Below are 22,904 nucleotides of genomic sequence, written 5' to 3'. Positions count from 1 at the left end.
CCAGATGCTGGGCAGGCCAGGACTAGGGCATGGCACCACTCCTGCTATACCTGGCCACACCATCCAGCAGTAGGAAGGCAGGGACTATGTCTGCCAGTGTCTGAATTTGCCTGTGACTGACTGTTACTTCCGAGAGCTGCCTTCAGCTTGTCCCACCTGGCCAGGGGTGGGCAGGGCGGGGGGAATGCTGTGGATTCACAGGTGATGTGGCCATGGCCCTGCTGAACTGGGAGGGGGACGGGACCCACCTCCAGTGCTGTGTCAACCTGCACTGAAGTGGAGGAAATGTCAGCAATGACAGTCTTATCTGCATTTAAACCACTGGATATTCCACAGATTATTGCATCATTTTGATTTTTTAAAAATACATTAAAATATTGTTTATTATGAAAATTTTGATTCAATTTTGTGTCCTCCAAAGTACTGCTTTCCTAACCCCAGTGCTGGCCTGCTTGCTTCTCAATGTCTGATTTCTTCCTAAGACCCAACCAGCACAAAGAGAATCTCATCGAAAACTATTTGAATATGGGATTCAAGTTTAATTAATCAGAATACTTTTCTGACCCTACCTTGTTGACCAGCTTGAGATGGTTACTTAATTAATTAGTTTGAACCAGAATATAACTGCTATTTAAAACTTGAGGGCTGGGGTGGTGGCTCAGAGATAGAGCACTTGCCTAGCACATGTGAGATGCTGGGTTCGATCCTCAGCACCACATAAAAATAAGTAAAAATAAAGGTACTGTGTCCAACTACAACTAAAAAACAAAACAAAACAAACAAACAAAAACTTGAACATAATCAGGCCTAACACCTCCCTCTTTCCTCTTTCCTTCCTTTCTCCTTCCTTCCTCCTTTTCTGTAGAGGAAACTCATGATGAAACTCCTTCCTTCCTTCCTTCCTTCCTTCCTTCCTTCCTTCCTTCCTTCCTTCCTTCCTTCCTTCCTTCCCTCTTTCCCTTCCTCCTTCTTTCCTTCTTTTCTGTGGAGGAAACTCAGGCTGAAACTCACCCTGGGCACCACCCCTTGGGTTTAGATGACCATAAGCATGACTTGGAGACACAGTTGCGATGCTGGAACCTACGAGGTAGGCACTCGGTGGCTATTGGCCCAAGGCATGGCTCTTGGGAGAGGACGCCCACCCCCGCCCCACTGGCTAGAGGGAGCTGGCCCCAGCCCTGGCCCAGCTTTCCTGGGCTGACTGAGCCCCATTCATCCCCCATGTGCAGATGACTCAGCCAGTGATTTCAGTCACCAGCCTGGTGTTTATGCCACTTGCCACAAACCGTGGATACTGTTTGGAGCTGACGTTCTGCTGGTGGAGAATGACATCCAGTCAGCTTGTGGCCTCTGTGGCCAGTGGTTTATGAAGAACCCATTGTGTGCTGGTCAACTGTGAGGAGGGGGTGGGGATCCTGCTCCCTCAGAGAAGTGTTTTGGTTTCACGCGGGTTTAGCACAGGTCCAGGGACTCTGGGGACCCAAGATGTGCCCTTGTGTGGGTCTCCTTCAGAGAAGGCCCTAGAACAGCAGGGCTGGGCTCCAGTAGGTGTTGGCAGGAGCCTGGGAGCATAAGACAGCTTGGCTCCTTCTACATGGAGTGTTACTTGGTACCATCAGATGCCACATGTGCCCTATTCACATTGCAAAAGAGGATGAGAATGACTGAGCACACACTGCTGCCTTCTGAAGCTCCCATCACGTGGGTGATTTCTAGATTAAGCTCTATGAGCGGTAATAAGAACAACACCCTAGCTGCAACAGGCCTGGTGTCTAGCGGTTAATAGGTGCCGTCTCATTGACTGCCCCCCCCCAGTGAAGTGCATCCTATCGCAGCCCCGATCTGAGAGATAAGGAGACTGGGGTTCCAGAGTTCAAGAGGCTGGTCCGAGGTCACACAGCCAACAAGTAGAGTAAACGAGGCCAAGGTTCAAACAACACAGGGCAACTGTACAGTCAGGACTGCAAACTGGAAGAGGAGCCCAGGATCGGGAGGGGGGAAGCTGGGGAAAGGACACTGGTGTCTGAGGACACTTGGACACAACAGAATCCACACAATAGAGAGTTCTTCCTCCTGTTTCCATGTGCCCCTTCCATGGGGCACAGCTTTTCCCTACATGCTTCCCTGGAGAAGTTTATGTTTCGATGCTGACATCTCTCCCTCTGAGATTCATTGTGTGAAGACAAAATATAAAAGGCATCTTCCAGTGCCCTCCAGGCCCAGAACCATGGATGCTGCCATCATGGGTGAATTCAAAGGTTGTCTATGAAATGGGGGCCGAGAGGGCCTGTTTAATTTTTTTGGTCTCCTCTGTGATTCACGGTATGACAATTGTTGGTTGTAACTCCTGATCAGGGCTGTGCTTAATAAAGGGCTTTGATGATCCAGGGCTGTAGAGGGAGCACCAAAGTAAAACCATCAAAGCAAGCAAAGAATGAAGCCAAATCCTGCCTTTGAGTGGTAATCTAGGTAGAAATAACATTACCAAATACAACGTTTTCATTACTGATTCTTCATTGGCTCAACTCAATTTTTTAAGATTTGAACGGGACAGCATGCAGCGATCACTTCCTGCGAGTGTTTTGCTTTTGCTTTTTACCTAAACAGTGGTCACTGGAGGATCAGAGGCAGATGTATCTGGAAAGGTGCAGCCCTAGAACCCCACAACCACACACCCAATGTCAAGCTCCACCACACTGGGATATTTTGGAAGTAAAAACATAAAACTGGACAAATGAAAACAAACAAAACTACAAATGAAATAACTCCCATGAAGTCTCTGGAAAGAGGAGGGATAAAGTGGAGGGTCTAGCTGTGCTGCAGGGTCGTGTTTGATTAGAAGTGATAGGAACCGCAGCATCCACAGCCAGGGGCTGGTGTAGGCATGGAGGGGGACCCATGTGGGGGTGCTACAACCTTGCCCCAAGAGCTGGGGACCAGAAAGGAAAAGGACACCTCTTTACATTATGAGTGTGACAGGGGGACACCCTGGGGGACTGTCCCACCACTCCCTGACTTCTAGGCTTCTCTCATTTGACTTCACTGTCCTTCGTTTCTACTTCTTCATGAGCCTGTTTTCTCATCTGTAAAGAGGGGATGACCCAAGTGCCCACAAAACGAAGTCAACCATGAGAAATGCTTATTACATTCTTGACACTCAAGAAGTTCCATTGTTGGCTCATACCAATACCATTATTTTTGCTACTGGCCGTGCTACTCGACTGTTCTTACTGTGAATAGGTCCTCTTTCCCCCTGCCTGACTGTTCCCAGCTGAGCCGCCATTTCTTTCTTTCTTTTCTAAACCTGTAGATGAATCTTGTTATCCAATCCTGTTATTTTGGAGTGTCCTGGTTGTATGACTTTGGCATTCTCTAAGGAGTTACCCATGTTACCTAGAGGCTTCTGGAACACAACAGTGTTTCTTGGATCCCAGTGCTAGGATCTGTGGTAAGTCTCTCCCAGGTCCCATCACCTACCTCTGACCCATGTGCCAGGTGTGGGGTCCAGGTGCAGGGTCAGGTGTGTCTGTCTTCTATGGAAGGGCTTTTCCTTCAGCCAGTACTCACTGCTGTGTAGGAGCCAGTTGGAGAATCACTCTCGTCCATGAAAAATGCTGGGTTAAAAGATACTCACTGTGTCCAGAGAACGGGGCCCATTGGAGTCAGCGCATTTACTGTCTCCAGGAAAACACTGCAAAGCAGCTACAAAGAGAAAGTCCCTGACATTGTGCCTTAGCTTCTTCCCCTGCTCCCTGCTGCTCTGTCTCAGAGCTGTCTGCTTCCTTGCAGTCTGAAAGTTGCTTCTCAAAATGCTAATGACAAACATCTCCATCTGAGAATTTCTCATGGGGTTTACCTCTGCCTCTGTCTATCTTTGTCACCAATCTGGGCCTCCCTTGGGGCTGTAGGTCAAGGGTGCCAGGGAAAGTTGAGCTGGTTTTGCTGCAGTCTACCTGTGGATGCCACTTCACAAAACCATGAGGGCTGCACAGAAAGGCTGGGAAAGGCCAGAGATCAAGGACCTTCCAGGAGTCAAGAATATGCTCAGCCTGGGTGGTGACCTCCTGCCAGGATTCCTGTTTCCTGCAACAGGAAAAATCAAGGAAGCTGATTTAGCCTCTTCAAAACAGGTACTGCTCCCTGGCATTCATGCCTTTGACTTCCTGATGCCCTTGAATGTGAGTCCTGAAGTTCTTGGGCCTCAGCTGCCTTATTCGACAGGGAAGAGGCACTGGATGACTTCTATGTTCCCTTGTCCTGCTGGCATTCTGTGGGACTCAGACATCTGACTTGGCACCTGTGGCCTTTGTCCTGGGCAGCAGCTCACCTTCATGTGCTGTCCTGAGGTCACTGTGGAAGGCTGAGCCTGGAGGGGAAACGAACCCCTTTGCTTTCAATCCAGCCATCTTTCCCTCCAAGTATCATCAGCCTATAGTGTTTCAGGACTTGGAATAGTTTCAGCTGCTTTTCCTGATTGCACAGCCCAGCCTATCAACAACACCAACAGGAGGCAAAGGGGAAAGTTTTTAGATGGAGCTCTTGGTCCTATTGGAGCAGAAAGCATGTGGCTCAGGCATTTCGACTTTATGTTGGGCTCAGTTAAAAATGACAGGCTAGGGCATGTGTTAACAATTATTTTGCAACATCTTTATAAATAACTAGACTAGCTTGTGTATAGGTCTTAAAGAATAACTTGCTACTCTATTTTGACACCTAAATATTGAGTAAAATAAACTGGACTTTGCTTGAAAGAATTTCAAGTGATTTCCTTACAACTAAATTCTGCTCAGTAAGAGTGCATTCATGGCTTAGGAAAACATGACATTTTTCAACCTATTGTGTCATGAGCCTACTTCGATGAATGTGGTACTCTTAATGACTAGTAGAGTATGCAGAGGAGAGAAAAGCAGACAAGCTAGAAAATGCCTTTTGAAGGAAATACACTCGCCTCATCAATGAGAAAAATCTGGGTGTGATTTTCTCAGTTGAATTAAAAATCACATACAGTATCTCTTTCCTATAAGACACTGAGTGTGTGCTTCAAATTATACATAAGCCAAAGCCGTCATTTGACAGCTCTTCCCATTGCCTTGCTCTTGGCACCCTGGTGAAATATCTTTGTGTGGCAGAAAGAAGAGCTCTCTTTCTTGCTGGCTTCCTTTATCAACAACAGAAGGTTCTAGAATGTTTAGCTAGTAGGCTAAGGCTCTGAGTATTGGCTGCCAACTTATACCCAGCTTCACCAACATACCTGGGCAATCAGCAAAGATGAAAAATTCTGAGATGGGTAACCTGGAAACACTGTTGTTCATAATTTGAACTTCAGTAAAGTGAAATATTTTCCATGCTTAGAGTACAGCCTCTTCCTTGAGAGAACAGTTTATTCTCTCAGTTATATATTTTTCAGGGTTCTATTTTCATGCCTAGCATAATCGGTTTTCCTTAGAGGAGAACATCTGTAAATAGACCATCACTCTGGGCTGGGTAAATCCCACAGTGCATTTAATCTGTTCTTTGTTTATTGACTGCTCATCTGGCCTCCAACACACAGACCAATGTGATGTCTCAAGCTGTGTATTTTCCCTTTAGGTTCTGTTCACTTTAATTGCTGGGAGTACACATTGGTGGTTGGCTGGATCCAGGGAACTTTTTTGGCAGTGAATCACATGTTTCTTCTCCTTTTGCTTCCAAAGTCTCAAGGAGCCTGCTTGAGACCCTTCCTGCCTTCTAGCCCCCTTCAAAGACCAGTTTAAACTTGTTCCTTCTGCATAAAGCTCACTCCAGCTAAAATCCAGTGAGGAGAACAATTCAGCAAACTCCCTTGCTGGGGTGATGTTGCACTGCAGATTTCAAAAGGCAACTCCATGCTTTTCAACATACTTATCTAAGCTTAAACCTTGTGCTTGCAGAATGTACTGCTATACCCTTGAGAGGTCCAGTTTTGCATTATTGACACTGTACTGATGCAGTTTTTAGGGCAAGTCTGCTAATCTGGCTTGGAACAATGACCAATGAGACCCTACATACAGGCAGATCAATTAAATATTTTGATGGCAGTCCACACAGCCTTGTAAATCCTTGATATATTCATTCATACTCTTTGGCAGTTCTGAAAAGCATGTCAGGGTGTGGTTTTCTCAGTTAAATTAAAAATCACATACAATATTATCTTTCCTATAAGACACTGAGTACATGCTTCAAATTATACATAAAAAAAGGAGGGGGATGACATCTATCACTACCCACCCCTTTTCTACCCTGCAGTTTTCTGCTGATACACACACACACACACACACACACACACACACACACACACACATACACACACACATACATATATAGAGGATTTTTTTTTAATGACAGTGTACCTAGTTGGAACTGGGAGGAACTGTCTATTTCTAATCTTGTAAAAATATGTATTTCTTAAATGGAGAATTTGATTTGGTTTTGATTTATTGATTTTATTTATTTATTTGGTTTTGATTTATTTGCTTTTACCTTTCCTTCAGTGCCTTGTCAGGATGCAAGATAAACAAGGACAGGCACTGAATCAACAGATGCCTAAATTCAAATGTAAAAGCCAGAGGCAGAGTCTGGGAAGAATGAAACACTTTCCTGACACAGGTTGGTGTGCAGAGCTACTTTCTCATGGGTTTTGCTTCCCCTGGGACACAGACACAGCCAGCATGGTAAGGAGCAATTCCATTTTTCTAGCACCTTCTCCCGTGTATGTTCCCAAAGTGAATGCTAGTCTCCTTTAAATGTACACATTCCTTGATAACTCCACATAGAAAAAATTGAATCACCCCATCTGAGTTTTCCTGGGGTTCAAGGGGATATAGGATTTCTCTGCTGCATCCCCTACATTTAAACATGGGTTGGATTTCACTGGGAACTATGAAATGTTTTAATATGTCACATGAGCAAGTCAATACCCCAAATTTTTCTTAACATCAGGAATGGAAGAGTTTTCCTTTCCTCTTAGGTGAGTTAAATGATGTCTCAAGTCATAATTTCTGAGAAGACAACCCCCAACATTATTTAAATTGCTGGGGAAGGGGGGAACTCATAACTAAGTGATAATGTTTAAGGTTCTGTCCACTAAGAAAAGGTGAATTTTTGAGAAAGATGCTGAAATTTTAAAAAATTATGAAAAATGTATTGCTTGTTTTCCCTGGAGGAAACTAGTTAAAAATAGACCTATTCCCAAAATTTGACCAAAAACTAACTCCTGGAATTGCCCATCTCCCTTCCCCGATCCCATCCACTGGCCTGCAGTCCTTAAATTTTCCAGTTGATGCCTGAACTTGAACTAGGGTTACCTGTTTATTTGGGGTTATTTCACAACTCAGGAAGTCAGGTTTTAGAATGTGGAATCCCAATCATTTAACCACCAACTTTCATCCAGAGGTTCTAAATACACCATGGCATAAGGACATTTTTATTAACAAACAAATCGAACAAAAAATGTAAAAATTAAGCTTTCAATGTTTTATTTTGTTGATTCTGTATAGCTCAAGGGAACAAAGTTAGAGGTAAAATTAAATGCCAGTTAAATTCGGCTACTACCAACAACTAAAAATTTGCAGTATAAAAAATGCAAGCTGCTGATAAATCATATAATAATCTTGGGTAATTGGTTAACGCCTTAACGGATCAAGAAGGGTGGGTCATCTATGTAATTCTTCAACGGCAAAGCGGCGAGAAGCACGGCCGGTGGGACGTGCTGGTTGAGGACTCCATACGCCGGAGGGACAGGGTAGAAAATGCCACCGGCAGGCAGCGACAACAACAGCTGGGTCCGCGGAGCAGTAGGAGTTTGGAGTCCTGGTCCTCCTCCTTCACGTCTTTTTAAAAGAACGTTAATTAGCTAGCTTCAGATGAAGGAGACTGCGAAAAGCCTTGCTACCTATTTTAGTAAATCCGGAACACAGATGACATGAAGGGTGGTGGGTTTTTGCTTTTAAGCAAGATCAAATGTTGATTATGCTACCTTTGGGGAAGGTGAGACGAAAGGTGAATCTCGAGTTCTACGCTAAGAAGACCCCAGGATTTAAGAGCAAATACACCCTGCAACGAAACACCTGGTTATGCGAGTCTCAAAAATAGCATTCCAAGTCTGGCTACCAAAGCCGATGGACTTCCCACCCCAGCACACCCAACAACGCTGGAGCTGTCACCGCCTCCACCGGCGGCACCGCGATGCCAAAAGCTGAGCCACTGAGGGTCTGTCCAACTGCGACGCCCCGGATGGTCTACGCGGACTAACTGGTCTTTTTCGGCCTCCCAGGTCCGATAGTTTCCGTTGACAAGTTTGGGCTTCGCTGTTGGGAACAGGGCGCCTGTGGGCTCCAGCAAACAACTCCTCTGCGGGTCCGCGCTGTTCGAAATCCCCCCCAAGGCCTGGATTAGGACCGCTCCCTGGAGGTCAAACTCTGGACTGGTCTTTCGCCCCTCCCAGAGGGATCCCAACAGAACACAGAGCCTCCTAAAATCCACACCAGTCCTGCGAGGCGCACAGCTCTAGGGACAGGGAGAGAGAACTCGCTGGGTGATGGGTGACACGCTCACTTTCTGCCTTAAACGGGTGGAATCCACCTAGAACCTAAACCGCCTAGATGTTCCTTGTAACATCTGCTGGGGGTGCTTTAATTTCCTGGGGGAGTAGGGCTGGGGAAGAAGGCGCTGGACAGTCCCTACCTCTGGGCCAAAAAATTCGAAATGCCCTTCTTACTCGGGCCCCCTCTCTCCCTGGACTCAGAGGCACAGGGATGCGGGAAGCTGGACGGCAGGAGGCCGGGCAGAAGTCCTATCTCGCCCAGGGCCCCGGCAGGGCCTCACTTGGAGAACTGAGCCTGTACCGCTGCCAAGCCCAGGCCGGCGGGGACAAGGTGCTGGAACTTGCAAACCGCGCAGGTGCAGAGGCCGGGGCCACCCGCGCCACCGCCCGGAAGCGCGAACTGTCCGCACGGCGGCTCGTCTAGGGCCAGCGACAGGTACTTGGCGGGGCGCAGCGCGTCGGGGGGCCCCACGGCGCCGGGTGCCAGCAGCACTGAGCCCGGCGCGGCAGCTAGCAGGGGCAAGCCAGCCAGCAGCAGGCGCGGCACAGCGGGCCCGGCGCCCTCGCCCAGCGCTCGGCGAAGCTCCTGCAGCGAGCTGCCCAGCAGCAGGATGTAGTTGCGGGCGAGCAGCAGCGTAGCGATCTTGGACAGCTTGCGGCCGGGCGCGCCCTGGCAGTGCGCCGCAGAATAGGGCAGGATGACCTCGCGCAGAGCGTCCATGGCCAGGTTCAGGTCCTGCATTCGCTTCCGCTCGCGGCTGTTGATCTTGCGCCGCAGCTGCTGCTGCTGCTCCTCTTTGGCGTCAGCCCGGGCACCGCCGCCAGCGTGCGCGCCGGACCCCGGCCCGTTGCCTAGCTGCTCGGCTGGCCCCTCTGGCTTCTCGCGCGCAGCCTTGGGGAGGAGGGGTGCCGTCGTGGAGGAGGAGGAAGTGGAGGAGGAAGAGGAAGAGGAAGGCGGCTGCCGATAGCCCACCAACTCGTACAGAGAGGCCCCGAGCTGCACGTCCCCAGGCCGCTGGGGCCGAAGCATGGTCGCGGGGGCCGCGTTCACGCGCGCCTGGGAGACCGCATAGTACATCTGGGGGGCGATGCGGGCGGCCTAGGGCGCCCTTCAGGAACGCCCCGCCGTGGGCCCGTCCGTAGGCCGCCCCTCCCCGCGGACCTGCGCGCGGGTGGCCGACGGCAGGGCAGCTACCGGCGCCCGACCCCTTTAAACCCGGCTTGGGAACCTGAGGGGAACGCGGTTGGAGGGGCTCAACCAATCGAGGGGCGAGGCCGGGGACAGACGTGTGTTCATTGGCTGCCCGAGCCCAGGCCGGCGCGGAAGTGCCGCTGGCACAGCTCAAGGAGGTTATTGTGAGCGCCAGGGCTAGAGCCGCGGGACAGGCCCCTGGAGGGGATGGGGGACGCCTTTCGGGTGAAGCTTAGCTCTGCAAAAAGGAGGGTGGCATTTGATCAGGTTGAAAGGCACTTGTCTCCCTCCAGCTCCCAAATGCGTCCACTCTTTTTTTGTTAAACGTAATACATGTCTTCAAAACTGAAACTGTATAGCTCTTAAGAAATTTCCCACCCCCACCCTCAACTCGTGGCAACCACCATTCTGTGCTCTGTCTCCGTGAATTTGTTCTGCTCTAGGAAGTTCGTGTAGGTAGAGTCTTACAGTATTCGTCTTTTAGTGACTGTCTTATTTCGCTTTGCATGTCTTAAAGCTTTATTCAGGTAACATGTATCCGAATTTCCTTCCTTCTTAAGGCTGAATAATGTATTCTGTTTTCTGTGGCTACTACCTTTCCTTTATCTGTTCATCCAAGGATGGACACTTTGGTGGCTTCCACCTTTTGGCTATTGTGAACATGCTACTGTGAATATGGATGTAATGTGTTTTTAAGAGAAACCCAGGATTTCCTGCCAGGTTCAGAGACCAAAATTTCTGCGGTGAATGACAGTAGTATTAGGATGATTGCTCCCACAACTCCCACCCCCAGCTCTTCCATTAAGTCTTTAGGGACTAAGGAACCTTTGTGGTTGAGTTTTTCTCCTCCCAAAAAGGATGTGTGTTAATTTTATCAGTGACTTGGTTCTTGCTTAAGCAAAACTCACTCAGAAATTGGTTTCTTATCAGAAACAAAACATGCACACACTCTTATCTGTTGAGGATGGAACTGAATCTTTCTCTTCCCCAAATAAAGTAGTGTTAGTTGGTGGCTGTGGAAGTTTTCTTCTGCCAGCACCAATGTACCCTACTGCAGCTCATCATCAGAGCATGATGAAATATCATGGGGAAGAGGTTTTTGATATCTAACCCTCTACCATCCAGTATGGTAGCCACTAGCCACAGTGACTGTTTAAATGTAAATTAAAATACACTTAAGTTAAAAATTTAGGTTTCCAGTTGCCTTAGCATTGCTTCTAATGCATAGTAGTGGCAGCTACCTAATGGTTATCCACTGCATAGCACAGAAGTAGAGCATTTCCATCATGGCAAAAAGTTCTACCAGATGGTGCTGATCTAAACAGAAAGAAGATGAGCCTCCTGCACTTTTGTTCTCTTTGGGTAAGAAGGATACTGTAGAATCTCTGCTCCAGGAGCCTATTGGCAGTGCCTCCTAGTTTTCAGGGCTTCATTGTCTCATTTTCTTCCACCAATATTTATCCCATAGGCTCACTCTGCTCTCTGTTTCCAGCTTTCAGCTGTACCTGTAACATTGGCCCATGCTTTGGGTTCAGATCCAAAACAACTTCCTTCTTAGCCTTGGTTATTTCCCACCCTCCTCCTCTCATCAAGTGTGGCACACCTTTGATAACATTTCTCTATAATTTAGATTGTCTTTCCATGGTTATCATCTCAGCACTCAACTGGCAGGGACCACCTGTTTATTTCTGCATCCTCCCAAAGCCCAGCACAGTGGTTTGCATCTGTGGTTAGCTTTTGGGGGGCACCTCATATCCAAACTACAACAGCTTTGCTTAAGGAGAGTGAAGAAGATTGGCAGGAAGGGCTGAATCCCCAAATAAAACTGTACTGGGCAGGAAAGAGAGAGACCAAGGATATAGCCTTGAAAGTTTCAAGCAGGTATCTAAGGATGGGTCTGAGCACTAGCTCACAGGACCACTCCTTGAAATGTGCAAACTTCCACCTGTTTTTTCATCCGAGAGTTTCCTGTAGGTTTTATAGAGAGGGAAGGAAGCTGGTAAGATTCCCAATCTCCAGATAGGTCTGGCTTGACCTGGTGAGGGGGCCTCTATGTTAGTCAGATTTGCATTGCTGTGACCAAAATTCCTGACAAGAACAACTTAGAGGAGGGAAAGTTGACTTTGGCCTAGTTTTAGAAGTTCAGTCCATGTCCCACTGGGTCCATTGCTCTAGGCCCAAGGTGAGGCAGAACATCATGGCGGAGGGGTATGATGGAGGAGCACTGTTCTATTCATGGCAGACAGGAAGTAAAGAGAAGAAAGGGGGAAAGGTACCATCCAGTCCATTCAAATCAAGATGGACTGATTAGGTTACAGCTCTCACAATCTAATCAGTCACACCTGAACATCCCTGCATTAACCCAGGAGCTTTTGGGGGACACCCCATATCCAAACTATTACAGCCTTGCTTAAGGAGAGTGAAGGAGATTGGCAGGAAGGGCTGAATCCCCAAATAAAACCATACTGGACAGGAAAGAGAGAGACCAAGGAAATAGCCTTCAGAGTTCTAAGCAATGAAGTTGAATACCTTGCAATCATTCCACCTTTTGTTAACACAGTTTGTTTTCATAGACACCTTTTCATTTGGTTCTCATGAGACTCCTATTCTTGGGCTTTTTTCCTTGCTCCTCCACCATCCCCAGGGCCAAGGACTGAACTCAGGGTCTTACATGTGTTAGGCAAATGCTCTGCCAGAGCTAAATCCCCAACCCCAGTTTGGCTTTTTTGATCCCTGCTGTATGTAGTAAAACTGAGGCTCCCAGGGGTTGGTAGGTGGCTGTGTGCCTTCATACAGGAGAATCAGCAGTTGGCTTCCTAGATTCCTTCTAGCTGGGCCAGGAGAAGGCCTTGTTGGGGAAAGCAGGGGACTGGGCGAAAGACCTAGGCCCAGCCAGTATTGACAAGCTGATGGGTTCCAGCCATGATCCTGAAGAGCCAGTCCCCAGAGCTAACCCTTGCATTCAGGATTGCTCTGTCCAGTAGCTGGAGTACCAGATTGAGGCAGGACCAACCTTTCCCTCTGGCTTCCTCCTCTGACCACACCCTAGCAGGAGCCCTGGGGTTTTACCCTTCCCCAGGAAGAGGAAGTGAATGAGGAAGACAGAACCTAGAGGCTGAGTCAAAATCGCCTAAACCACACCTTCAACTTTTCCCACCCATAGGCAGGGGCACCCAGGAATCAAGGAGATGGAAATGCACACCCTTCCTCTCTCTCCCAGATGCCCCTTTATTGTGGGTATCCTTGGGGGTTCCTTTTAGACCTTGGCCTCATCTAGTCTTTTTCTTGGAGAAGGAGGCCCCCCTTCCACCAAGGATGCTGTCAGTTGGACATATTGGTCAGTGTGCATGTAAATGTTCCGGTGGAAGGCCCCAGAATAAAGTTCCGGGTGGCCGCACAGACCCAGCATGGGCACAGGATTTGGCACTCATTGGAGCTGGTGACTTGGATGGCCCCTTGAGCTGGGCCGGAGCTCCAGTGGCATGCAAAGCATGACAGCTGGCAAGGGCTAGTGAGTCATTGTGGCCGCTGGCAGGGACCCCATGGGCAGTCTCAAGGGGAGGCAGCTGCTGCGGCCTCCCACATTCAGGACATACTTGGGGAGCACTTGCATCAGCCATAACAACCGCTCTTGTGTCTGCCCAAAGGGGCTGTGCGTGTGCATTGGTGCCGGTTTCCACCCACGGAGGTGTATGTGTCAGACTTCCTTTGCTTCACATAGAAACCTAGGGGCTCCCCACCACCCACGCCTGCCCTGCCTTTTGTCAGGAGGCTGGAATCAGAGATGTGCAAATGTGCTCTGGCCAAAGCAGGGCCCATCTCTCTGTAAACATAAGGATAGACTGTGCCACTACAAAGCTGGCCACCTCTCAAAGACACTGTTGTCACTTAAGACGTTTTCCTCTCCAGGAGAGCCAGTTAAGTATAGAAGGTTGTCTATGATCAAATGTGCTGTTTAAACTGGCGGGAGCTGAGACCTGCGACAGAATAATGAAGTTTGCTTTCTCAGGTGCTACTTTCTTCTAAGAAGGTCAAAATTCTTTGAAAAGTTTAAATTACTCAGTAGACATTGAAATTCACACCATCACTATGAGAAGTGGAGGTCACATCCAGTGTCAGCCCTATATCAATATCTGCCGTGCCATGCAAATATAACCCTGTCTGTTATACAAAAGACAGGGAGGACCTGCAGAGAGGGGACCTTAGCTTCTTTCTGGATTTGTCTCTTCTGAGGAGTGGAGAGTAATAGTAGACAGAAAAAGTGGGGAAGAAAAGATGGATATGGTGGGTAATTCTTCTTGGATAGAGAGGAACTCCTTGGAGATCCCTTCTCATCTGGGGACCATCCCACCAAAATGTAAGTTACCCTTAGAAACATTTCAGGTTGAAGAAAGATTCCAGGTTGGGAAATGTGAAAGAACATGAGTGGTGTTGATTTCAAAAGAGAGTACAAGTTAATCAAATTGTTAAAACTGATACAATGTTTATAGTTACTTTCCATGTCCTTTGGAAGCTTTATAATTGTCACAGTTGTCTTTATTTGCAACTTGGAAGAGTAGGGAAGGATGCTGTGTTCTCTGATTATAACACTAATGTGTTTTGCAAATATTATGGGAAGAGTTGTTTTATTTTTAATGAATATCATTTGAACCTGATTTCAATACACTGTACTATGCTACCTAAGATGATTTCTGAGTCCAAATTAGTCTTGTGAGTGTGTGAGAAAGAGTGTGTGTGTGTGTGTGTGTGTGTGTGTGTGTGAGAGAGAGAGAGAGAGAGAAGGGGACGGGGAGGGAAAGAGGGGGAGAGAGAGAGAATTGAAAGGAAAGAAAACTAGGAAAGAAATCAGATGGCATCTGTGTATTGGAGAGGTTCCTTCTAATAACAAAAACTTGATTTAGCTATTGGTGATATAACACAAACAGATGGGCTCAGGCCGCACCTCTTTCAAACTCAGGGTGAACTAATAGGAGTAGAGATTTTCACTGCTTCTGTGAACACCAATCACTGAAATTCTACATGTTACAAGGACTGTATAGAAATGCATTTTAATACCTTTCACAGTCTAGCTGATAAAGACTTCTTTCAAAGAACTTCAAGTCATCACTGAGAAATACATTATAAAAAGCAAAGTGTATCTTTTTGTCTTAAAGATGATCAGAGATGATTTTTGCCAGGTTGAAACTTACGGCTGGTTGGTAGAATTTTAGACAAAGAAACAGATGTAACTAAGAGGTGCTCTGAATCAGTGTGATAGAATTAACTGTGAATTAAGATTTGTATATTAGCACATGCAACTGGGTGTCTGAAGGGTTGGTTTGGGGCAGAACAAAAATATTCTCTGAGCCTCCCTGATGTTAGCAGCTGAAGCCAAATGTTCCAAAGGCTTACACTGATACAATAAAAAGAGACAATTTGCTTGGAAGGCTGTGGCTAATTTATAACACAATGTCCAATGTCATGGTTAGTTTTGTTGCAAAAATTTGGCAGTTTAACCCGGAGTCTCAGGCAGCCTGAAAAGATGCGAGCGATTCTGGCCGCAGCATCTCCAGCTTGCTGGATGTTCCAAATGGTTCAAACAAGCCCTTTCATAGAGACGCGGGGCCAAGTGTGCTCAAAGGAATGAGGGGAAACAAAGGTGGCTCTGAAGTCATTTCCCCGCACTGGGTCCAGCCATCCGGTTTCACTCTTTCCCCATTGAACAGGCAGAATGCAACAGGAAGAGCCGGCATGAAAGAGAACAAACAGGCCGATGTGTTTGGGGAGAGAATGGAGAGAGGCCGGGGCACTGAGCTGCTAAACTTTCATTCTAGGTTTTCAGAAAGGAGTGAATGATGAATTATAGAAACCTGAAAGGTAATAAAATATGGGTCACTGAAGCGCTGAGGCCAAGTTGCTAAAACACCTGCAGAGGCAGAAGGTTCTGGAAGTCAGCACAGCCCCACAGTTGCCTGGGCAAGACACCCTGTTCGAGGCACAGAAGGGGACTGTTCACAAGCTCACCTGTTGTTTTCTGTTGGCTCTGGGTCCTTCCCCGTCTGTCAGAGCCAGCGGCTGGATCTGACTCCAGATTAGACCACCAGGGGAAAGAGGAAGGCGGTGTGAGGGCTTCCCAGGGTGCAGTTAAGGCTACCAAGCTCCAAGGCCACCGCCTTCCTCTCCCTGACCTGGAAATATTAACTCAACGGTGAGGATGATCCTACTTAAACATGCAAATCTTCTCTGCTGTAGTGTTTGTTCTAAGGTTTTTCTGCTCACAGCTGAGCCCATTTTTTTGTCCTACAAAGCAGAGTTCTGATCTCTGGATTGGCTATAAGAGCCAGCTATACTTATATTCATTTACACCCCAGTTTTGTTGTCTAAAATGGAGGTAACAGCATTTATGTCCTTGGGATGCTATTGAAAGATCAGAAGGAAATGTAAGTAGGATGTCCTGTTCAAAGTCTGGCACACAATAATTGTTCAGTTAAATGATAACGGTACTAATGTTATCTCTTGCTCTGTGTTGGGCACCATGGAGACACATTTTGTTAATGGTTTTTGTTTAGACTGAAACTTCCTTTGCTTTAAGTGTGTGCTTTCTCTGTATCAAAGATGTGGGGTTTTCTAGTCCCTTCTGTTCCTCTGCTTGCTGAATACTGTGGATGCCCTACACATGCGTCTCTGTTTCAGCAATGCTGTCCTGGACACACCAAACTCCAGCAGTGATTTGTTAAGGCAAGTGTGCAGATGTGAGCCCAGTGTAACCCTACTCACGGTCAGAGAGAGCCACTGTGCAGACTGCCTGAGTTTGATGCTGCCTCCCTCACTTATTAGCCAAGTAAATAGGGACAAGAGTCTTAACCTGTTAGAACCTCCATTTACTCCACTTGGTGAGAATAGACTCAAGCTTCTTTATGGATCACCATGGGGACATGGAGAACAAAGCCAGGTATAGTGTGGTCTGTCATTATCATTTCATTAACCTTTGTTATGGGTTAATTGCGTCCCCCAAAATGCATGTTGAAATCCTAACTTAGGTACCTCAGAATATGACCCAAGTAGGCTTATTACCGATGTAATTAGTTAAGATGACTTCATCAGAGTGGGTCTCTTATCCATATGACTGGTATCCTTTAGAAAAGGGGACATTTACACACACACACACACACACACACACACACACACACTGCCCAGTATATGTATGAAGACAAAGATCCAGGTGATTCTTCCTTAAACCAAGGAACCCCAGATTTTATTGGCAAAGCACTGAAGCCAGGGAAGAGGAGCAGATTTCTCTAAACCCTCTGGAGGAACCAGTTCTCCCAACACCTTGGTCTTGGACTTCCCACCTTCAGAGACAATAAATTTCTGTTGTTAAAGCCATCCAGTCTGTGGTACTGTGTTGCGGTGGCCTGAGACAACCAGTAGCAAGCTCTGAGTCTGTCTCCTCCTACATGAGCGGGGGTGACTAGTTGGAGGGAGGGCTCAGTGGTAAGACCCTGAGGGCTCAGACTCAGCCCTGCCAAGTTTATGCAGTCCCACCACTGAGGAGTTTATGAACTTGGACAAGCTACTTTACCTCCCTGAGTCTAAGTTAATTCATCTGTAAAATGAAGCACATAATTATACTTAAACCTACCTCACAGGTACTTTTAAAAGCAAGGATTAGGTGGGTGTCTGGCTCAACATATGCTGTAGCTCGTTATGTGGTTACTGAGACAGTGGAGTCTAGAGAGAGATCTATGCTCTAGGTCGTATTAGCCAGGGGCCCGGTAAAAAGCAGATCCTGGTTTGAATAAGTGTGAGGGGGCCTGTGTTCTGCATTTCCAGTGAGCCCCAGAAGTACCTGATGCAGGCAGAGCACCCTGCAGATGTGAGTAGTGAGGGCCAAGGTGACTGCATCAGTTCCCATCAAGAATAACAGCCTGAACTAAGAATAGTGTGTTTAAAAGAAACCCTGGAGCTGGCCATGGTGGCTCATGCTTGGAATTTCAGGGACTTGGGAGGCTGAGTTAGAAGAATGAAAGTTTGAGGTCAGCCTCAGCAACTTAGGAATATCCTGTTTCAAAATAAAAAATAATAAAAATAAAAGAATGGGGATGTGGCTCAGTGGTAAAGTGTCCCCGGGTTTATTCCTCTGCACTGCTAAAAGAAAAAAAAAAGCCCTTATCCATGTCACTTAGCCCTGTGGACATTTGCAGGAGGAGTGTTCAGTCATGCTTAAAGAATGAGAAAAGTTGATTTCAGAGAAAAGCTTGAAGAAATGGCTCCGTCCATTGTGGGAGGGCTACACATTGAGAAGGGACACAGACACAGTTGGTTGGGCCTGACCTGAGAGGGTGAGGCATGGAGGGTGTGTGACTGTCTGGAATGTGGCGGGGGCAGAAGACAGGTGTCAGGTTCATGGACCAAGCCTGTCCTTGTGTGGGGCCCTGTCTTCTGCCTGGCAGCCTTGCCCAGGTTCTCTCATTATTGAGGCTCAATGAAGACCCAAACACTGAAAGAGGCCTCCTCGGACACCAGACTAATGGCGCCCATCCCTACTGGTCATTCTGCGGTCACCCCTCCTTGCTTTATTTTTCTCCATGGCATCAACAGCAGCTTAGCGTACTTGTTTATATGTATCTGCTTCTCCTACTCTAGAGGCCAGGCTCTGTGGAAGCCATGTTCTCAGCTGCATCCCCAGTGCCTGGACAGGGTTGAGCCCCACGTGGTTGCTCCGTAAAGGTTAGAATGATGGAGCAAAAGGAAGCATCTAGGCTGGCTGACCCAAGTCCATGGAATGCTCTCCATGGGGGGAGCCCTGTGTGGGCTCCCTGCCATCTAGTCACTTCTCATCCATTCAAGGACATGATGTGAACATCTGCTAGCAATATCAGATTTCCAAGAGGCAAACAGTGGCATGGGTAGGGGCTGCCTCCTTCGTGTGGGAGAAGGAAGGTAATCAGAGTCACTGGAAACCAGAGTGTAGGGAGCGCCCGGGAGTGTGTTAAAGGCAGAGTTAAAGGCTGCAGACACTGTTCTGAGCATCAGTTTAGAAGACAACAAGGCTTCGCTGTGGGGGCTGAGATCAGGGAGAGGCTTTGTCAAGAAAAACTTGATAAACAGAAAGGATGGGAGGATTTGGTCCCCAGAAGACAGACAGAGGTGTGGGGTCCAGAGGGGAGAGAATGGGACAGACCATATGGCTGGACTAGAGAATGGGAACAGGATGGAAGGACAAGCAAGAGGGAAATGAGAGGAAATAAGGATGATTCCCACAACGGCAGTCGGGCTGTAGACTCTGTAATCTTCTGTTTTTAAAAGCAGTTCGTAGAAAAGTTGAGAAAGATTGCAAAACGGGTACATTGCCTTCGTCAGGTCTGTCAATCAGCCACAGCATGTTTTCAGAACTGTTGTAATCTGAGTTGCCCAACGGAGTGCTGTGCAGGTGGCAGAGCAAGCTCTGTGCAAGATGTGGCTTTGAGGCCCAGGGTTTGTGGGTTGATGCTGTGCCGTGTTGCTCCATGCTCACGTCTAACCAGCTGTGATGGCGATATTCCCTATAGATGAAGAGCCCCTCACTTGTTTATTTATTATTATTCTTATTTCTTTTTTTGAAAACCACTTTCACATCTGTTATCTAATTTGAGCCTTCCAGAATATCTATGAGGTAGGGAAGGTTACTGCCCATTTTGCAGGTGAGGAAGCTGGGGTCCATAAAGCATTGGGGTATCCCCTGATGCAGGCCAAGACAGACAGGGAGGGAGGAGTCATCCTCTGTGTCTTTCATGCTCTGCCTCTTGCATGATGCTCGGATTTGTTAATATGGGCTCCGGAGGGGAGGCCTACAGTTCTTTTATGAGAAAAAGTCTTCCCAGGGTGATTATGGAATGATGGCCTCTTTGTCATCTGAGTTTTCTTGCCAGGATGGGACTCAGTGTGGCCTAATGGTGCTGGAATGCCAGAATATTCTAGGCTCTCTCATGCGTGGGTATGGTTCCCAGCAGCTCCCCCGAGCTCCACAGGAGGGAAAGGGGTGCAGCTGTGGCAACTGGCACTGCTTCCCACAGTGTGCGGAGACTAAGGTCAGGGCTGATTTCATGCTCTTTCCTCCCCTATTATGACCTTTATTTCCCTGGCGCATGGCAGCTGCTTGTCTCTGAAGTCTGAGATAGGAAGTATTATATTGTTGTTAATAACACACAAGAAGGGCATTAACACTGTTGATTTACTCATTCAGTTCTTCATGATTTATACAGTGGATCCATTACATTATACAGAGTGTTGAGGACCAGTTTTCATTTGCTTCAATAGAACAGGCATGTGCCTGCCTCCTTATATTCTTGCCAGTAAAGCAGCATTCATGTTCCTCTGTCAAAAAGGAACATTTGAAGTAGCTTTCACTCACTCTTCAGGTCTAAAATTCTGGTTTGCTGACAGTACCAGAAATCTCCATCACCCAGGATCAAAACTGTGTGTCTGATGAGGACAAGAGATTCCCCTGAACTTGGTTCCAGTGGCTGGGCTACTCTTTACTGGCATCTCCTTGTTCTCCTCCATCCCAGGCCCTGCTTGCTCTGAGCTGGGAAAAACAATGATGCTGAGAGTGTGGCTACTGCTGGAGAGGCCCCTGGGGTACCTTCTAGGGTACAGCTCCCCAAGGGACCTCAGGATATATTCAAGGACCTCTGAAGGTTTGCAGTATCTCAAGATCTGACAATCAGAACACCTACAAGCCACCTCTCTTCTCCCACATCTACCACCCCATTCAATCTTTGTTCTCTTTCCATCCTTTTCTCTTTCTAATCTGACTCCTCCCCCTAATATTATGCATAGTAACTCAGTTCAATCCAGGCCCCGGTCCCTGAAACCTGGTTACCCAGACGCATCCCTCTGCTATGGTTGAATGTGTACCTCAAAAGTCCATATATTATGAACTTAATCCACAAAGCCATATGTTGATGGTATTTGGAGATGGAGTCTTGGGGAGATAACTGGGATTAGATGAGGTCAAAAAGGGGGGGCCCTATGAAGGCATTAGAGGCTTTATGAGAAGAGGAAGAGAGACCTGAGCTGGCACACCTACTCTGTCTTGCTATGTGTGTGATGCTCTCTGCCATGTCAGGATGCAGCAAGGGACCCTTACCAGATGCTGACCACATGCTCTTGGACTTCTCGGCCTCCAGAACCATGAGCCAAATAATCTCCTATTCTTTATAAGTTGCCCAGTTCTTGGGCAATTTTTTTTATATAAACAGAAAATGGACCTAAACACTCTGATCTGCACCTATCAGAACTCACCCACTGCGGAAGCTTTATTTGTATTTGAGCATGCACTTAGAGCTTTCCACTAGCTATCGTCCAGCCAAATACAGTGCTTCCCCTAAGCAGACTTCTGGTGGATGGAATGAAATTCTCTTTATGACACTAATAATAGATGCCAACTACAGTCCAAAATAAGGGAGACATCATGAGCTGTTCAGTACTCCCAAATGTGTTTCCTCCATGAGCCCTTCAAATGTCCATGTCCAGGGTCCTTCAATGTTTGCTCTTCCCTGTCCTCATGCCTCTCTGTCTTCCCATTGTCCCTCTGGTTATTTTCATGTTTTTTGGCAACATGGCCTTGGAAGGGAAAAGGAATCAAGGGCATGAGAGTTCTTGGGTTGGGTCTCATACTAGGTGGCCCTAAAATCCAGCCTCTTATTAAACATTTAAAGAGGATCATACAGCAGATTGGTTGCCTGAGCAGCTGGGATTCTGAACCATTTCACACATTACTCCTCCATTTGTTCCCTTCCTGTTCCTTGTTTCAACTCTTCCTCTCTGGCTCCATGATATTAGGGACAAATGACCAATATTCAAGCTTCCTCCAATAGACACAGGAGAAGACTACCCCAGCCACACTTCTCAACAAAAGCTAACTCGGGCAGGTCAATCCTTCTAACCCCAAGATCTGTGGCTTTCCAAAATGCTTAAATTTCAATCAAAGTGCTCCAAACACTCTACTAAGGTGGATTCATTAAAGCCTCTGTCCCACAACATTGTTCCTAATTTCAGACACCAATTGCAACTTATAACTTTTGTCCAACTTGTCTACAAATTGTAGACCCATGACCCCTTCTTGGGTTTTATTCATTTTCTAGAGAAACTCATCAAACTCAGGGAAACCCTTACTTATGTTTCTTGGTTGAGCATATTAATAAAGATTATAGATGAACAGTCAGATGGAGAGATATACAGCGGAAGGTTAGGAAGGCGCACAGGAGCTTCTGTCCCCATGGAAATGGGATGTGCTGCTATTCACTCAGCACATGATTGTGCTCACCAACCTGAAAGCTCTCCAGACCCTCCAGTTCAGTGATTTTCACCAAAGCCTCAGCATGTGGGTATGACTGATTATTAACTCCATCTCCAACTCATCTCCCCTTCCTAGAGGATGAGGGATGATGCTGGAAGTTCCAAGTATCTAATCATGGGTTGGTCTTCCTGACCAGCTCCCACCAAGAATAGCTTTGTTTGAACAAAAGATGGTACCATCACACAGAAAATTCCAAGAGATCAGCTTTCTGTGCCAAGAACTAGGGTCAAAGGCTAAATATTAGAAGAAAATATTCTCCTGTCACCTCTATTGCTCAGGAAATGACAAGGGTTTAGGGCTCTTTGCTAGGAACTTGGGAGGCAGATTGAAATATACATTTTTTAAAATTATAAATCACAGTATTACAGTGGGCATAACTCCAATCACTGCCTCTGTCTAAAAATTTAAGCGTTTTTGTCCCCAGGGCTGGGACTGTTCCTGGGACATCCAAAGTCCTGGATAAGTATTTATGAGCGAATCAGTGTATCCCAACCATCGAGTTACTTAATCATCTTCAGACTGTTTGACTACATAAAGAAAGAAAGACCTTTGCCACCATCTTTTTATAGGCACATGTGCAACTTGGGGAAACAAATGTCCACAGAGACCATGTAAATAACCCCTGTTCCCTCCCTGAGCTTATCTGCTGCCCTGTGCGGGAGGCACCTGTTGACCACTGTCTTTCTTTCCTGGGCTACTGCACAGCCTCAGATGGACTGTGCTCATGTGGAACCTGCCTCTGTTTATCACCAGATGCCAAATTCTGTGAGAGGTGTACTGCAGCCTGCCAGCCAGGTGGACACATCCTTCATTTCTCCTCCACTGAATGT

General features: G+C 47.1%; 1 protein-coding gene across 1 annotated transcript; it reads right to left on the bottom strand.

Moving 5' to 3' along the window:
• Positions 1-7,495: 7,495 nt before the first annotated feature.
• On the bottom strand, positions 7,496-9,741 carry OLIG1 (oligodendrocyte transcription factor 1). The gene has a single exon (XM_081302252.1). The coding sequence runs from the start codon at positions 9,636-9,638 to the stop codon at positions 8,838-8,840; it is 801 nt and encodes a 266-aa protein (XP_081158378.1). The 5' UTR covers positions 9,639-9,741; the 3' UTR covers positions 7,496-8,837.
• Between the last annotated feature and the right edge of the window lie 13,163 nt (positions 9,742-22,904).

Source organism: Spermophilus citellus, assembly GCF_964194105.1.
Source record: "Spermophilus citellus genome assembly, chromosome: 7".
Taxonomy (NCBI): Eukaryota; Metazoa; Chordata; class Mammalia; order Rodentia; family Sciuridae; genus Spermophilus; species Spermophilus citellus.
This window is presented reverse-complemented; position numbering and strand designations above follow the sequence as displayed.

What these genes read in the sequence shown, in the direction of transcription:
- OLIG1 (XM_081302252.1), bottom strand. Translation starts at nt 9,638, where the DNA reads ATGTACTATGCGGTCTCCCAGGCGCGCGTGAACGCGGCCCCCGCGACC.